This window comes from Salmo trutta, unplaced genomic scaffold (assembly GCF_901001165.1).
Source record: "Salmo trutta unplaced genomic scaffold, fSalTru1.1, whole genome shotgun sequence".
Taxonomy (NCBI): Eukaryota; Metazoa; Chordata; class Actinopteri; order Salmoniformes; family Salmonidae; genus Salmo; species Salmo trutta.
This window is the reverse complement of record NW_021822911.1, coordinates 8,690,844-8,710,164: the sequence shown is the minus strand read 5'-3', so window position 1 is coordinate 8,710,164 and position 19,321 is coordinate 8,690,844. Positions and strand designations below refer to the sequence as shown.

The 19,321-nt window shown below is 40.2% G+C and overlaps 1 protein-coding gene across 1 annotated transcript; it reads left to right on the top strand.

Annotated features, from left to right (window-relative positions):
- Positions 1-16,660: 16,660 nt before the first annotated feature.
- Positions 16,661-17,467, top strand: LOC115186364 (zinc finger protein 180-like; the record flags this gene model as incomplete). The annotated part of the gene is made up of 1 exon (XM_029746029.1): positions 16,661-17,467. A coding segment is annotated over one exon (807 nt), but the record flags the coding sequence as incomplete, so codon positions are not given.
- Positions 17,468-19,321: the final 1,854 nt, after the last annotated feature.

Sequence of the window (19,321 nt, the reverse complement as noted above, 5' to 3'; positions counted from 1 at the left end):
AGTTTGGGATAAATCAAAAACCTAAACATAAAATGTGCTATGTACACAAACATCTGCCATAATAATCATATTACTTGTATTTTTTTAAACAAGCACCTTATAAACTGCACAAGCAGCAATAAATCACTGATATCCATTAGGGGTTAAATCAGGTTGTACGTGCTGTTGAAACTAACAACTAAACAAACACATGGAAATGGGAGATATATTTTACCTCACTGATTAGAGGACAACCTGCAGAAGACAGTCAGCTACATCTTGGAGCGATACATTTAAATGTAGGGGTCATTAAACAAAGGAACACACCTTTAGTTGCTCCACCTTTTTGGTTTGCTTCCTGTCTTTAAGTTTGGTGTGGGGTTTTTCTTTTGTTTGTCTCTTCTTGGTCAGATTTAGTGGGTCTCATGGTGGGTGTCTTTTAGGTCCCAGTTGTTGTTACTAGTCAACTTTCAGTGGACACCCCCATAGTGTCTTTCAGAACCCCTCCTAAAACTCCACCTGTTTAGTTGTGGTTGTTGTTAGTTCCCTCTTCTGTTTGAGCAACATTTTAGATTTTTCTTGATGGGGAATGTAACAACAAACAATGTAGTAAAACAAGCTGATATTTTGGTTGGATGTTGCATCCAATTGTTAATATTTTAATCAATGGCATTTCCTTAGAATGATCACTAGTCTTTGAATTGTTAGTCTTCTGTTTTTTTATCATATATTTGTTTATTTTCATTTATTTGGTTTTTCCTGTGAAGCCATTGTGTTGCATCCATGTCTGAAATGTGCTGTATAAATAAAGCTTGATTTGATTTCAACATATTGTAAAACAAATGAACCCAATGACTGACAATCAACAGACTCTTGTCAAACCAATGAACAAATCTGTGCGAAAGCAACAAGTATCTTGGTCCATCTTAGTATAAATTCAGTATTTCTTCCACTATCTCAAAATAGTGCATGATATGTACGTTTAGTATCACTTTTCAACCAACCCAGTTAATTTGTTGAAAATGAAATGTTTACATCAAAGGATTCAACTACTGGAAACGGAAACAAAAAAATTGATCAACCAGATCAATCCCACTTTTCCAGCCTGCTGAAGGCGTGGTGGAGTGGTAAACACCACCCCCGGCTCTACCAGGGGCTTGAGGTGGTCTCCCACAGCTCTGCTTATGTCATGTTCTGTGGCCTTGCTGTTCCATTTCTTGACTGTCCCTGCAACACAGAAACACATTTAGTCATATTAAAAATAACACTCAAAGTAATGGATATGGAGCATCTATGGCCTCAGTTACACCTGGCACCTAAATGTGACTTCTGTCATCTGATCACTCCAAGCTGCATTTGGTTCAGATCTACCAGGATGGGCCTTTGACATCGTCTGGATGCAGCCAGGCCACTGGATATGCATCAGCAATGTAAAGAGATGGCGTGAAGGAGTGGGGAAAGGTACATTTGACACAAATGACCTTCATAATATCAAAGAACAAATGTGTGTGTCTGAGGGGAAATTAACTTTCATACAGCCAGAAGGGGTGAGAAATTACACCAATATCAGTGGACAATTTGCACTAATGTAAATGAACATAGATGGAACATATTCCCTTTTGCTGACGTGATGAACCGCTAAGGGGACATAAATATTTACCATCTAAACCATGTGTGACCTCTCACCTCTCTGGCTGTAGAAGTGTTCTTCCTAACCAGTCCCTCAACAGCTCTCTGACTGAGCTCCACCCTCACTGGGTCTTCAGAGGAGAGGAAGGCTGAGGAGGGATGGAAGGATGAATGGATCAGTCAGTCAATAAAGTGTAGAGCCGCTGTCTATGCTGTCTGACAAAATCACTATTTTAGTAGTTCATTAAAGTAAATAAGGCTTTATGACTGCTGAATACCAACTATCAATCACTTAGATCATGTATTTTCAGGTAGAGATACATCCTTGGGACGTCCCTAGCCCGTTGAAGTTGACATTTAAAATGGTTAAGGTAGGGGTTAGGGTAGGGATGTACCAAGGATCCCAGATAGCATTGACCATTGTGCATTCTTCTATCTCTTTTACAAAGCAGGTGTAAAAGAAACACAAACAAGACAAGTAGGCATGCAGTGCATTATGGTCATTGTAGTTTATAAAATAGCTTCTAATTATGCCAATCTGTATGTGGGGTTGTTAGAGAAGAATGTGATTGTCAGCCCTAACAATCCATTCTAGCACCTCATCAGGCTCTGTAAAAGTCTCCCGTCTATTCCAGGGGACAGCAGAGGAACTTCCTCGATTCCACTCCTTCATCAATACAAGCAGTGAACATCTGAAATTCACCCTCACCTTTGATACGCATGAAACAAGTTACCCGATGGTTGGACAATACTTTAACTTAAACAAGTTATCTGGACATTTTAATAGGGAGAAGGGTGGCTTTAGCACAGACCTATACAGGAAGCCGACGGACAGGAATTCCCTGTTACACGGAGACAGCTTCCACCCGACACCCCTAAAAAAACTATTGTAATACTTGAGTAAAGAAAACATTTGAAATGTAAATTTGTAATTTTAATTTAGTAAATTTAAAACAGAAACATAACTGTTTGTCCTTATAGGAAACCAGATCGTGACTACAGCTCAGTTACTAAGTCTTTAACCACACTGTGTTGTTACACTGGTGAGTAAAAACTCATGCTTCCTACCCTTTAACTTGTTGTCTGAAGATAAAATATACATTTTACTGAACTGCGTCCAGTCAGCAGATGGACTAGATGCCTCTTAGGCCGCCCATTGTGACTCCATCAAGAATTCAGCAGAGCAAGTTTGTATGAAGGTCTGGTTATTAAATGGGTACATAGTTCAATAGTAATATCCTCTAAAACGCCCTGGTGACAAACTTTACTGCCCTGTTTCCAGTTGTCCACATGGCTGGGAGAACCTATTCAAGTAATTAAGTAAGTAAATAGATTTTGAAAATGTAAAAAACAACAATGTATTATTAGCTAACTAGCTACAGTGCAGGCTAACTCAGATGAGCTGCTAAATGAGCTATCTATCTAACCAACTTCACATTCTGTATAGATAGATAGCTAGATAGAATTAAATATCACATTCTGTATAGATATAATTAAATATCACCAGCTACCTAACTACATTTTAGCTAGCTATCTTGATGTATTTACAGTGCCTTGCGAAAGTATTCGGCCCCCTTGAACTTTTCGACCTTTTGCCACATTTCAGGCTTCAAACATAAAGATATAAAACTGTAATTTTTTGTGAAGAATCAACAACAAGTGGGACACAATTATGAAGTGGAACGAAATTTATTGGATATTTCAAACTTTTTTAACAAATAAAAAAACTGAAAAATTGGCCGTGCAAAATTATTCAGCCCCTTTACTTTCAGTGCAGCAAACTCTCTCCAGAAGTTCAGTGAGGATCTCTGAATGATCCAATGTTGACCTAAATGACTAATGATGATAAATAGAATCCACCTGTGTGTAATCAAGTCTCCGTATAAATGCACCTGCTCTGTGATAGTCTCAGAGGTCCGTTTAAAGCGCAGAGAGCATCATGAAGAACAAGGAACACACCAGGCAGGTCCGAGATACTGCTGTGGAGAAGTTTAAAGCCGGATTTGGATACAAAAAGATTTCCCAAGCTTTAAACATCCCAAGGAGCACTGTGCAAGCGATAATATTGAAATGGAAGGAGTATCAGACCACTGCAAATCTACGAAGACCCGGCCGTCCCTCTAAACTTTCAGCTCATACAAGGAGAAGACTGATCAGAGATGCAGCCAAGAGGCCCATGATCACTCTGGATGAACTGCAGAGATCTACAGCTGAGGTGGGAGACTCTGTCCATAGGACAACAATCAGTCGTATACTGCACAAATCTGGCCTTTATGGAAGAGTGGCAAGAAGAAAGCCATTTCTTAAAGATATCCATAAAAAGTGTCGTTTAAAGTTTGCCACTAGCCACCTGGGAGACACACCAAACATGTGGAAGAAGGTGCTCTGGTCAGATGAAACCAAAATCGAACTTTTTGGCAACAATGCAAAACGTTATGTTTGGCGTAAAAGCAACACAGCTCATCACCCTGAACACACCATCCCCACTGTCAAACATGGTGGTGGCAGCACCATGGTTCGGGCCTGCTTTTCTTCAGCAGGGGCAGGGAAGATGGTTAAAATTGATGGGAAGATGAATGGAGCCAAATACAGGACCATTCTGGAAGAACACCTGATGGAGTCTGCAAAAGACCTGAGACTGGGACGGAGATTTGTCTTCCAACAAGACAATGATCCAAAACATAAAGCAAAATCTACAATGGAATGGTTCACAAATAAACATATCCAGGTGTTAGAATGGCCAAGTCAAAGTCCAGACCTGAATCCAATCGAGAATCTGTGGAAAGAACTGAAAACTGCTGTTCACAAACGCTCTCCATCCAACCTCACTGAGCTCGAGCTGTTTTGCAAGGAGGAATGGGCAAACATTTCAGTCTCTCGATGTGCAAAACTGATAGACATACCCCAAGCGACTTACAGCTGTAATCGCAGCAAAAGGTGGCGCTACAAAGTATTAACTTAAGGGGGCTGAATAATTTTGCACGCCCAATTTTTCAGTTTTTTATTTGTTAAAAAAGTTTGAAATATCCAATACATTTCATTCCACTTCATGATTGTGTCCCACTTGTTGTTGATTCTTCACAAATTACACTTTTATATCTTTATGTTTGAAGCCTGAAATGTGGCAAAAGGTCGAAAAGTTCAAGGGGGCCGAATACTTTCGCAAGGCACTGTATCACTGTAAAAAACAAACTCCACATGCATTTGTAGGTAGCTAGCTAACAGCCATGGAGGAGGGTAAACGGATAGCAGCCCCAACTGTCAGTGAGAGAGGAGGCTATTCTGGAATGGGTAGGTAATTTTGTGTAGTTCCTGTCCCTAGAAGTGAGGACAGAGATAATAGTAACATAATATTCAGTGTGGTGTAATTTGACTATAATGAAGTCTGTTTCTTGTGAGGTTTTCTGTCCTCAGATAAAGAGCTCTATGAAAGCCAGTCTACATACGAAGAGGTCCCAATGAAGAGCAGTGGTTCTCAGTGCTGGGGACTCAAAGAGGGGCACATTTTTGTTTTTGCCTTCACACTGCACAGCTGATTCAAATTATTCAAACTCATCATCAAGCTTCAAGTGGTATTTATGTATTAATTTGTGATGCCATCCTTGATATGATCCTGTTATTGTCACATGCTACACATGTACATATGTGTGCCCATGCATCTAACAATCCAATGTTATCATGATTTGTTATCAGGGATATTATACTTTAGTAATCCACAATGACCTGGTGATGTAACAGTCTAATAATTACATTGTCTTCCATATTCCTACAGAGACCCTGTAACTGGAGATTCCTTCAAAACGATTGCCTACAGTTACCTTGTAGGTCACTGCAAGGTTGGGTGACCAGGGTCATCTGGGACTGTCTCCTGGAGGAATTCAGGTGTGTGAAGGCTACCTGTGTCCTGCATAACTTCATGAGGATGGACACGAGGACCCTAGACTACACTATGCACAACCAAAGGCTCTTTTAACCTCTACGGGCCACGGTGGCAGTATTGAGAATTTTGAAAAAAATACATGCCCATTTTTAACTGCCTCCTACACCAACTCAGAGGCTAGGATATGCATATTATTAACACATTCGGATAGAAAACACTCTGAATTTTCTAAAACAGTTTGAATGGTGTCTGTAAGTATAACAAAACTCATATTGCAGGCAAAAACCTGAGAAAAATAGATTTAAAAAAATGAGAATTTTGTGGCTGTACTATTTAGTGTCATTGTTTATTAGATACCATAGTGAGAAAGGATTCAGTTCGCAACTCCTACGGATTCCACTAGATGTCAGCGATCTTTATAAAGTTGTTTGAAGCTTCCATGATTAACAGGGAGCAAATAAGAATGCATTGAAGTTGACGTCCGTGGGATGTCGTCACTTCCATTATGGCCTGCACCTGCGCAATCATGAGACACGGGACATTTTTCAAAAACGTTTTTCTAGACACAGGTGAGGTCGGGTTGAAACATTACTGATTTTTCACGTTAAAAATGGCTCTAAAGATTGATGCTAAACAACGTTTGACATGTTTGAACAAACATAAATAGATTATTTTTGTAACTTTTTAAACTTTTTGCCGTGACTTCACACACCCCCCCCGCGCTACTTTTTAGTAGCCACCGAAGCGCTAACAACATGGAACAACTTGGAGTTCTTTGGACATCAATTATGAACTTTGTCAAAAGAAACCACATTTGTTGTGGACCTGGAATTCCTGGAACTGCCAATGGATGAAGATAATCAAAGGTAATGGATTATTGACAATAGTATTATTGATATTACATGGTTACAAGATGATGCTAAGCTAATTAGGCTAGCTTATTGTTCTTAGCACAGCACCTGGTTTATTGCAATTTGTGATTTCCCAGTAAAGTTATTTTGAAATCTGGCAAGACAGTATCATTTACGAAATGTTAAACTATAATTATTTGAATGACAATATTTTAATTTACCAATGTTTTCTAATAGTAATTTTGAAAATTGTAACTTTGTTCACCGGAAGCATTTCAGAGAAGAAAAAAATCAGAATTTCACAGCTACTGTAAAATGCGGTTTTTGGATATAAATATGAACTTGATGGAACAAAAAATGCATGTATTGTATAACATAATGTCCTAGGAGTGTCATCTGATGGAGATTGTCAAAGGTTGGTGCATAATTTTAGCTGGTTTCTGCTTTTGGTGACGCCTGACCTTGAATTGAAAATGGATGTTTGTACTTTTGTGGCTATGTACTGTCCTAACATAATCTAACTTTATGCTTTTGCCGTAAAGCCTCTTTGAAAATCGGACAATGTGGTTAGATTAAGGAGATGTTTATCTTTTAAATGGTGTAAAATAGTTGATTGTTTGAGAAATTGAAATAATTAGATTTTTGATGTTTTGAATTTCCAGCCTTGCTAGCAATCCCGTCTCAGGGTTCATTGCTAACCCGTGGCCTCAACAAGTTTTAAGAGCCATTCACATTGCAATAAGAGTATTCTTCCATTTACTGAGCTATGTCAACTGCAGTTATTCAATTCCTAGTTTCTCTCCCTTTGATTTCTACTTCTCAGGTGAGGGTGCTGTGTAGGTAAGGGTGTGATGTCTGTACAAAAACAAAACAGGCTATTTTAAATCACCCATATTGAAAAAATGTAGAACAATTAGACACCCTATAACCCACACCTACACACTCATGTATCAATCTGATTGATGGATTGTGTTGTGCAGTAAGCAGGTTCAGGTGTATAACTGTGGCTCCTTCCACCTTCAAAGAATAGGCAAGAGAGCCAACCATGGAGAATAGTAAGACACTTCATTATTTCTATAACTACACTATATTGTTTGTCCTTGTGTGTCCGTTCATGTTTTTCAGCATAAAGTACTCTGCAGCCACTTAGTGTGGTGTGGACACCAGGTGAGGCCACACACAGATTACTGTTGAACACTGTCGCTTTAACTACCTTATTTTCTCAATAACAGTCTCTCTCCTTCACTTCATCCCTCTCTCCTCTTCTCCCTAAATGCTCTAGGTTATATCAGCTGTCAGCTGTCAGTTTTGCATTTCACCTCCTGATTGATGACTAACAATGTTAGAATAAAAAATAAAAACACAAGGTTTAAACATGCTCTCTCTCTCCATCTGTCTCTCGTCTGCAGATATGTTTTGATGTGAGAGGATGCCAACCCCCAGTCCCATCATCGCCACCTCACCTGCTTTTAAGAACCTTTTTGCCGACGAGAGACACTATTATGTAATTGTGATGAACTGAGAGAATATTTATGTAGCACTGTGATTCATTAATCATGTGCTGCCTTCCCTGCTCCTATGTGCTTACCTCATTCCCTTTCTGTCTTTTACACCTCTCTCACCTCCTCCTCTTTCTTCCTCTGTTTTTATAATGCACAACAGATGTGCATTGAAGGACAGATTGAACTTGTATTTATAACACTTGGATAATGAGCTTTTCAATAAAGCCTTTCACATTCTCTACTGGTTGAAATGAAGTGTAATGTGATGAAATACTCCACCTATCCTGTGTTTATCAGATCAATGCAGATGAAGGACATTAGATGTTGAGATGAACCAGTGTTAGAGTATTTACATGATGCATAGAAAGTGTAGTGTTCTGTTTTTTAACATTATATTTCTGTATATATGAATTAACTAGTTAAATCCTGTTTCTAGTCTATTAGTTACAATGTGTAACCATTGATGTCCCAGGACCAAGATTGGTAAACACTGTTGAAGTGTATAATTGTAATACATACATGCAGACACAGCGTCATTCAAAGACTGGAATTTGATACTCCTGGTATTGGATATGACTGAAAAATAATCTCAAAGACATTCATACCTAAACTGCACCTTTATTTGCCAAGGTAGAGTACATGATCAGTGAATATATTAAATGTACAGGCTACAATGTGGGGATCTCATGCATGGTAATAACTACATGTATATACGACTTGCATCCTTGGCACAACATGATATTATATTCTACTCAGTCCATGGGCTTCATTAATGTCATTCAGGCTGTTTTGAAGTTGATACAACTGGCTATGATAGCTGAGGTTCATAGGTTCTGAACTAATATGTATACCAAACGTTTGGTCCATACACAGATCGGCTAGATAGCTAGCTACACATCCATAGGCATACAGGTATTTGAATCATCCACTGCACAATATGCAAGAACATAGCTAGCTACGTTATTTCATCTATCTGCATGGCAAATATCAGCAAGGCAAGCTTACACAATTGTACATTCAATTTGCAGTGAATTCTTCAGCTAGCTAGATTCTATACATCCACTGTTTCACAAAACGACAGCCTGGTTTGCTGGTTCTTTCAGGAGTCCCTAAAACAACCAGAATGACAATTTCATACTCATGTCACAACACCCATAAAGCTAGTCAGCTAGCTGGCTAATGTTAGCTAGTCAGCTAGCTGGCTAAAGTTAGCTAGTCAGCTAGTTGGTTAATGTTAGCTAGTCGGCTAGCTGGCTAATGTTAGCTAGTCGGCTAGCTGGCTAAAGTTAGCTAGTCGGCTAGCTGGCTAATGTTAGCTAGTCGGCTAGCTGGCTAATGTTAGCTAGTCGGCTAGCTGGCTAAAGTTAGCTAGTCAGCTAGCTGGCTAATGTTAGCTAGTCGGCTAGCTGGCTAATGTTAGCTAGTCAGCTAGCTGGCTAATGTTAGCTAGTCGGCTAGCTGGTTAAAGTTAGCTAGTCAGCTAGTTGGTTAATGTTAGCTAGTCAGCTAGCTGGATAATGTTAGTAAGTCAGTTAGCTGGCTAATGTTAGCTAGTCAGCTAGTTGGTTAAAGTTAGCTAGTCAGCTAGTTGGTTAATGTTAGCTAGTCAGCTAGCTGGCTAATGTTAGCTAGTCAGCTAGTTGGCTAATGTTAGCTAGTAAGCTAGCTTGCTAAATCGCGATTTTCCTAAATGAACTTTACGATAAAAAATGCATAATCGTTTGTCTCTACATTAACTAACATTCCTGTCAACTGTACATGTTTCTGCATGATTCGTTATGACGCTACAATCCCTTACATTTGCTTCCATCCTAGTATTTCTGTCGGCCATCTTTGATCCAGTTCAGTTCTGTGTAGGGGTACCCCTCTCTCCTAGTATTTCTGTCGGCCATCTTTGATCCAGTTCAGTTCTGTGTAGGGGTACTCCTCTCTCCTAGTATTTCTGTCCTCCATCTTTGATCCAGTTCAGTTCTGTGTAGGGGTACCCCTCTCTCCTAGTATTTCTGTCCGCCATCTTTGATCCAGTTCAGTTCTGTGTAGGGGTACCCCTCTCTCCTAGTATTTCTGTCCACCATCTTTGATCCAGATCAGTTCTGTGTAGGGGTACCCCTCTCTCCTAGTATTTCTGTCCTCCATCTTTGATCCAGTTCAGTTCTGTGTAGGGGTACCCCTCTCCTAGTATTTCTGTCCGCCATCTTTGATCCAGTTCAGTTCTGTGTAGGGGTACCCCTCTCTCCTAGTATTTCTGTCCTCCATCTTTGATCCAGTTCAGTTCTGTGTAGGGGTACCCCTCTCTCCTAGTATTTCTGTCCGCCATCTTTGATCCAGTTCAGTTCTGTGTAGGGGTACCCCTCTCTCCTAGTATTTCTGTCCGCCATCTTTGTTCCAGTTCAGTTCTGTGTAGGGGTACCCCTCTCTCCTAGTATTTCTGTCCGCCATCTTTAATCCAGATCAGTTCTGTGTAGGGGTACCCCTCTCTCCTAGTATTTCTGTCCGCCATCTTTGATCCAGTTCAGTTCTGTGTAGGGGTACCCCTCTCTCCTAGTATTTCTGTTCGCCATCTTTGATCCATTTCAGTTCTGTGTAGGGGTACCCCTCTCTCCTAGTATTTCTGTCCGCCATCTTTGTTCCAGATCAGTTCTGTGTAGGGGTACCCCTCTCTCCTAGTATTTCTGTATTTCTGTCCGCCATCTTTGATCCAGATCAGTTCTGTGTAGGGATACCCCTCTCTCCTAGTATTTCTGTCTGCCATCTTTGATCCAGATCAGTTCTGTGTAGGGGTACCCCTCTCTCCTAGTATTTCTGTCCGCCATCTTTGATCCAGTTCAGTTCTGTGTAGGGGTACCCCTCTCTCCTAGTATTTCTGTCCGCCATCTTTGATCCAGTTCAGTTCTGTGTAGGGGTACCCCTCTCTCCTAGTATTTCTGTCCGCCATCTTTGATCCAGATCAGTTCTGTGTAGGGGTACCCCTCTCTCCTAGTATTTCTGTCCGCCATCTTTGATCCAGTTCAGTTCTGTGTAGGGGTACCCCTCTCTCCTAGTATTTCTGTCCGCCATCTTTGCTGAAGAAAGTCTAACAGTCACTAGTGCAGCAGCAGCCTCCCCCGGTCCTAGTGCCGCCCGTAAGAAGTTTAAGATGCGATGGAACGGTTGATGAAAAAAATAAATCACAGAAAATATATATTGACTGATATTGATTTATTTAGGGGGGGGGGGCTAATGAATATTTTAGTACCAGCGATGTCCCTTATTCCTACCCTTTAACTTTTTGTCTGACAAAATAAACATTTTACTCAACTACGTTACCCACTCCAGTCAGCAGATGGTGGTGTGGGAATTTAAGGTAATGCTGTTGGTGTGACGTATAATCTAGTGGACGGAACGCTTCTTTCAACAGCAGCAACAGTTAGTCAGACAACACGGAAGCTTGCAAGACAAAATAGCCGAAACAATAAAGCTCTTTAGACGTTTTCGAGTATATTAGCAACTGTGTTTTAAAACCACTTCTGTCGTCCAGTTAGTTATCAGATTTAATTTCATATTTACGGTGTTGTTGTTACTAGTCAGCTAGCATTAGCATAGCTAACATCCCTGACCATGAGTTCACTAAGCTACTCTCCTGCTAAAGAAAATGAGGATATCACAGTAAAACAAGAAGTAGAGGGTGAGGCCGTTACTGTGAAAGAAGAGGAAGACGCGTTCAGAGTGAAAGAGGAGGAGGATGCAGTTTTTGGAGTGAAAAGGGAGGAGAGGGAGATGACTGTTACATCGAGAAAGGAGGAGGAGGAGGAAACTGGATATCTGGGCCCGATTTCCCAAACACATCTTAAGGCATCCAATGGTTCTAACGGTGAACTTAGACATAAGACCTGTTCCCAGATTAACACTAGTAAGTACTGTCTTAAATACAGAGGCACAAACTCTGCAGTTGTTGAACTGATGTTTGGTGTTAAATCGGAAATCTGAAATTGCTACATCCATATTGTGACTTTTAAATTAATAATTTATAACCATTGATTCTTGAAGAATATAACACATGTCTCATGAGCTTAGTTCAACTGTTTACCCCATCAGAACCCCAAATAAGCTTTTTTTACTCCAATGTTTAGAAATGTAAACCAACACTGTATAGCCTCAACATGGTTAAAACTATAATGTTGATATCATGGATGGTCAGTCCTTGCATCCATAGGTCTGTCTATGAATTTTGAAAGTAGTTACATTTCTCCAGCCCCATAATCATCTTATAACCAAAACAGTGGTGGAATGACTGCTTTGTTATTGTATGAACTGCAGATTGGTTTGTTGTGTGGGTTTTTTAAACAGCAACAAAATGGCTGCCCAGAGGCTTGGTTTGGTAAACAGCTGAGGGATGGGGGAAGGAGAAGTGTAACCACTCTCAAATTCATAGAGAAAGCTATTGTAGCAACCGTAACCCAACACCTACCGACCTCTTCAAGAAGTTCAGACATCTTGGCGTAACAGTTATAAGGTGTTGACTTGACAGTCGCTGGACCCAGGTTTGAGTTCAGCTCAGGGCTACCCCATGAATTCACTACACTATGAATACAAGGACTGGCCATCCATGATGTCATAATGATAGTTTAACCAGGTTTCTAGGATATATAGTATATTCTAGAATTCATCCATGAGGTCATAATGATAGTTTAACCAGGTTTCTAGGCTATATAGTATATTCTAGAATTCATCCATGAGGTCATAATGATAGTTTAACCAGGTTTCTAGGCTATATAGTATATTCTAGAATTCATCCATGATGTCATAATGATAGTTTAACCAGGTTTCTAGGCTATATAGTATATTCTAGAATTCATCCATGATGTCATAATGATAGTTTAACCAGGTTTCTAGGCTATATAGTATATTCTAGAATTCATCCATGATGTCATAATGATAGTTTAACCAGGTTTCTAGGCTATATAGTATATTCTATAACTGCCAGTGTAGATTTCCTGTGGAGGCAAATTGTTACAGCTGTTGATAAGTCATTGTATAATATTCAGCCAATTTTTTTTCATGCCATTACATTAAAGGCAAGACATACCTAGATTTAATTACATTCATGAATTGGTTTGAAACCTTTGTTTTAAACCCTTCTCAAAGTTGGTGCCTTGACGGATTTGTAAAAAATGGTTTGTCATGAAACACTATTTTATTTATTTATTTAAACGTAACCTTTATTGAACTAGGCAAGTCAGTTAAGAACAAATTCTTATTTACAATGACTGACGACGCTGGGCCAGTTGTGCGCCGCCCTGTGGGACTCTCAATCACGGCCGGTTTTGATACAGCCTGAATTTGAACCAGGGTGTCTGTAGTGACGCCTCAAGCACTGAGATGCAGACCGCTGTGCCACTCTGGAGCCCCAAAATCATGTTCTAGTGCTGTCCCCAACTAAAATACATCTTGGTCAACCAAGAGTCATCTGTTCTTTCTACCATTCGCCCCATGTGTTTCTATAAAATCAACTATATGTACTGAACTTGTCTGATGCTTTAAGCACGCTGTTTGATTAAATAAATAAGACACACAAATGACGAGGGAGCCAGTCGTCACTATAACCTGACCAGAGGGAGGGAGCCAGTCGTCAACGTAACCTGACCTAGAGGGAGCCAGTCGTCAACATGACCTGACCTAGAGGGAGCCAGTCGTCAACATGACCTGACCAGAGGGAGCCAGTCGTCAACATGACCTGACCAGAGGGAGCCAGTCGTCAACATGACCTGACCTAGAGGGAGCCAGTCGTCAACATGACCTGACCTAGAGGGAGCCAGTCGTCAACATGACCTGACCTAGAGGGAGCCAGTCGTCAACATGACCTGACCCAGAGGGAGCCAGTCGTCAACATGACCTGACCTAGAGGGAGCCAGTCGTCAACATGACCTGACCTAGAGGGAGCCAGTCGTCAACATCACCTGACCTAGAGGGAGCCAGTCGTCAACATGACCTGACCTAGAGGGAGCCAGTCGTCAACATGACCTGACCTAGAGGGAGCCAGTCGTCAGTCGTCAACATGACCTGACCTGCATTCTGCAGGCAGAAAATATTGTGATAAAAATAAATATCCTAGAAATCACTTTGGCTGCACATGGCCTGTCTACAACAAACCTGAAACATTATATCAACTATCAACTGGGTCAGTGAAACTCGGATAGCAAGCTTGCAACATTGTATAAAATATTCTACACCCTCAGTTTCCTGCTCCAGTGAGTTCTGGACAGACACAGCTGTAGGCTATTTGTGCAAAGGATAAGAAGTAATCAGGTATTTTATGACATTTCCACAGGATCAGAGAATTACATGTTTCCCTTTTTATGCTGAGTGGTTATCGAAAGGACGAGAGCTGGAAATATTTTACTAAAATACTTTGAGGAACTATTGTCATCGGCAAATGATTTTGATTAGACTTTGTTTACGTGTTGTTTGAAAATGAAGACAAAATTACTTTGAGAAGCTCCAACTCATTAGTGGTGGTGCGTTAAGACAATCAGAAATACTATCAGACATCCCCAAATGGGCACATTTATAGGCCTACATTTGCACACAGGCCAGGTAGACTAGTCCTACTTCTATATGTGTAACCAGGTAGACTAGTCCTACTTCTATATACTTAATTAGGTGTGTGTCTTTACTCAACATTGACAGGAGTGTTTCAAACAAAAGACAATTAATAAATTGACAACAATCTTGCGGGGTCAGGTCTGGGTGGTCTGCCAGGGGCCGTTTCATTTAGTATCCGTTTGGGTCAGTTGGGGAATGATTGTATTTCCCCATAGTATGTTGTACCGAAGTTGACATACTGAAAGGGAGTGTAACTTTATGACTTTAATTACTGTTCCCTGAAGGAAAATAAATAAATCCTAAATCATTTCAGTTTGCTAAATCCAGTGGTTCTAACCAAGAGTCACCCAAATGGTCATTAATGCGGTTCTTCAATAATTACACATAATACTTAATACTGTAGCTGTTTAGTTAGTGTTCAACTATCATCAGCTGATCCAGGAAATCATTTTCTGAATGACAAACATCATGACATGCAACAACAACCAAAGTGCTTCTTCATTCATTACTCTGGTAAAGACAGTTATGCCGTTCTCCACGTTGGATCCAACATCCCTAACAAATTGATGTTTATAATGCGTTATTGTCTGGTTGATTTACAGTAGTGTCTCGTTAGTCTGTTTGGAAACAGAGAGACTTATCTCATAATGTGTAGAGATCTGTTCCTTGATGGATAGGCTATTGTACAACACACAGAGCTATTTTCCTTTATTCAGGACATTTAGAATGACAACACATCACAGAGTAGCCTAGTGGGATTATTCATAAAATTATCAGGTGATCAGGTTATGAAATGTCACGACAGACATTTTAATTTCCTAGTTTCACCTGAAATATTAAATGATTTATAGTCCTAGGTCTATGTTATTGTTAGGGGAAGTTATGGGTCCTACAGTAGGTCTATGTTGTTGTTAGGTGAAGTTATGGGTCCTACAGTAGGTCTATGTTGTTGTTAGGTGAAGTTATGCATCCTACAGTAGGTCTATGTTGTTGTTAGGTGAAGTTATGGGTCCTACAGTAGGTCTGTGTTGTTGTTAGGTGAAGTTATGGGTCCTACAGTAGGTCTGTGTTGTTGTTAGGTGAAGTTATGGGTCCTACAGTAGGTCTATGTTATTGTTAGGTGAAGTTATGGGTCCTACAGTAGGTCTATGTTATTGTTAGGTGAAGTTATGGGCCAATTTGGCATACACTTGATGTACAAACCCTCATTGTCAGGCTGATGGAAAAAGTTGCCAAAGAGCATTTTATTGGTTGAAGTGTTTTTTAAGTATAAAGCAGTTGATTTGCGACAATAACACAAACATATTAAGCAGGTGATTCAAGCTAGCCTTACAATTATAATCCAAAGTAATGTGAAATGCTCTCATAGGCAACCTGGAAATGGAGGCTATTTTTGCTGTCAGCCTATGAGAACTCCCCTGAGTTTTCCCCCACGGTGGTGAATTAGTGAATAGACACAGAGCTTTATGTGATTTTCCTTGAGTAGCACTCCTGATCTTGTGCTGTGATATTCAGAATACATTGTGAAAATCTAAAATCTGTGCTCACCATTTTTGCTCCAGGCAGATATACTACATCCATAACTAGTGGTTTCCTCATTACCAGATATACTACATCCATAACTAGTGGTTCCCTCATTACCAGATATACTACATCCATAACTAGTGGTTTCCTCATTACCAGATATACTACATCCACAACTAGTGGTTTCCTCATTACCAGATATACTACATCCATAACTAGTGGTTTCCTCATTAGCAGGGAGGAGTTTCTGCAATCAAATTGCATGTGCATTGCCCTCGTGCTGCAATTTTAGCAAATACAGAAAGGGGCCTATATTGGAGACCAAAAGTCGTCTGGCACAGTGCTTAGAGTTTCAACAACATGAATAACTTAATTTCTAGCCTACATTCATCGATGTTACTACTAATGTGAAAACAAGACTAAATAAGACTATTCTTGCTCATTTTAAGGCAAATGTCAAATAATCTTAACATTCATTACAGACGTCAATTGTTGTACAACATTATGGCTACGCTGTTGGCATCACCTTTTACAGTGGATTTCTGCTGTTGTGGGCCTTTAACCATCTGTCTGACTTTGTTGTTCACACAGGAGAGAGACTTGACTATCGTAGATCCTCTGGGGAGCCTCAACAACCTCATGATGCTGACGAGGCAGAGAAGAGTCTCTCCAGATCAGAACACCTCAATAAACACCTGCAGAGACCCACAGGGAAGAGAACTCACTGCTGCTCTGACTGTGGGAAGAGATTCACCTCCTCATCAGGCATTACAATTCATCAGAGAATCCACACAGGAGAGAAACCTTATAGCTGTGGTCAATGTGGGAAGAGTTTTACTACATCTGGCCATCTGACTCTACACCAAAGAATACACACAGGAGAGAAACCTTATAGCTGTGGTCAATGTGGGAAGAGTTTTGGTCAATCTGGCCATCTGGTATCACACCAGAGAATACACACAGGAGAGAAATCTTATAGCTGTGATCAATGTGGGAAGAGTTTTGGTCGTTCTGGCCATCTGGTATCACACCAGAGAATACACACAGGAGAGAAACCTTATAGCTGTGATCAATGTGGGAAGAGTTTTGGTCAATCTGGAGTGCTGACAGTGCACCAGAGAATACACTCAGGAGAGAAACCTTATAGCTGTGATCAATGTGGGAAGAGTTTTGGTATGTCTAGCCATCTGGTATCACACCAGAGAACACACACAGGAGAGAAACCTTATAGCTGTGATCAATGTGGGAAGAGTTTTACTACATCTGGCCAGCTGACTTTACACCAGAGAAGACACACAGGAGAGAAACCTTATAGCTGTGATCAATGTGGGAAGAGTTTTACTACATCTGGCCAGCTGACTCTACACCATAGAATACACACAGGAGAGAAACCTTATAACTGTGATCAATGTGGGAAGAGTTTTACTACATCTAGCCATCTGACTATACACCAGAGAATACACACAGGAGAGAAACCTTGTAGCTGTGATCAGTGTGACAAGAGATTCACCGATAAAAGACATCTGATCAAACATCAGAAAATACATGAAGGAGTTGTTTCATGATATCAATGAATTAATGTCACAATGTAGAATGTTTTAACATTGTAGAAGGAGTATTTTAATGATGTCACAATGTAGAACCCTAAACGTTTGTCCCCTGTTCTATTGATTTCAACATGATATGGATATTAGCCTCAGGGGGGAAATCCAGGCTCTGAAATGGAAGAGTACTATTTATGTGATTTAACAAAAAGTGACTAACAAAAAAAGAGCTGTGTTACACTTACCACGTTGGTGGCGCACTGGAATCAAAATGCAACACTTCAAAATGTATCTAGCTGTTTTCTACAAGTTGTCCTCTAACCAGGGATGTACACATTATTCCCAGATTCCGTGTGGTTTTTGAGCTTTTGGTTTCAACAGGACGTGCAACCTCATCTCCCTCCTCTCGGCACAATTGATTTCAATATGATATCGATGAGTTATGACAAATAAGTGTTGTGTTCCTTTGTTTAGGGACCCCTAAATTTAAATGCATCACTCCAAAATGTAGCTGACTGTCTTCTGCAGGTTGTCCTCTAACCAGTGAGGTAAAAGATATCTCCATTTCCATGTGTTTTTTGTTTTGTTGAGTTAGTTTCAAGAGCAGGTTCAACCTGATTTTCCCCCAAATGGATATAAGATTTGTGTTTTGCGATGAGCTAGTGCGTTGCAATGGATCTTTATTTATTTTGATGGCACGTTTTTCCGTATTGGAGATGAGTTTTGTTTGGACTCGTTCCAAGGGGATGAGAGTTCTAGAAGCTAGTGAGTTTTAGGGGACGAGAGTTCTAGAAGCTAGTGAGTTTTAGGAAGACGAGTGTTCTAGAAGCTAGTGAGTTTTAGGAAGGATTCTATGGAAAGAAAAAGGACAAAAGATACTATTGTATATTATTATTTAGAAATACGTGTTTTTTTCTTGTTTTTAATTGTTGACATCCAGTAGACACCATGTTTATATTGGTGAAGGTGAGGCATTGTAGTTGATTATAATGTGAAATGGAAGTTGTTTTCTGTTGTTGGTAAGGAAACTTGTCCTAAAGAAATGTAGAATATATTTGTTGTTTTAAGGGGGAAGGTGTTACAGGCTTTGGTTTTTCCATTTATGTTTTGAGGTTGGACTTTAGCCCGTCTAGCTCGTTAGCACGTAGGACGCACTGATTGGTGTCACCTCGTTAGTCAGTATGTGTTACACCTGTGCTGGCTTGTCCATCTCGTTAGTGGGAAGGTGTTTCACCTGAGCTGGTCCAGGTTCTATTTAAGAGTGTCTGGCCCAGTGCTCCAGTTGTCTTGATAGATGTGGAGAGTCAACACCTTTAGTTGCTCCACCTTTTTGGTTTGCTTCCTGTCTTTAAGTTTGGTGTGGGTTTTTCTTTTGTTTGTCTCTTCTTGGGCAGATTTAGTGGGTCTCATGGTGGGTGTCTTTTAGGTCCCAGTTGTTATTACTAGTCAACTTTCAGTGGACACTGAGAGCAAAACTGCAAGATTATGTTATAATACTTTTATTGCATCAAATGGTTGTTTTATGCAACAGAATATAGGGTTCTTGGAACTATTGTGTCTGTGTTCTACTGAGGATGGGCCTCTGGGAGAAAACACTGACAGGAGATTTACAATGACTTTTGGGTGATAAAACCTAAAGAGACCCCATTCCAGAACATGAGTTAATGTTTCTGTTCTATATGGTACCAGAGAGAGATGACCCCAGGGCCAGACCCTGGTCTCTACACAAAGAGTACTGTTTTTACAGCAGATACGGTCTGCTGAGAATTATAAGTATCTTTCATACAAATCTTAACCTTGTGACCCGTTCTATACATCTGTTGTTGGTCA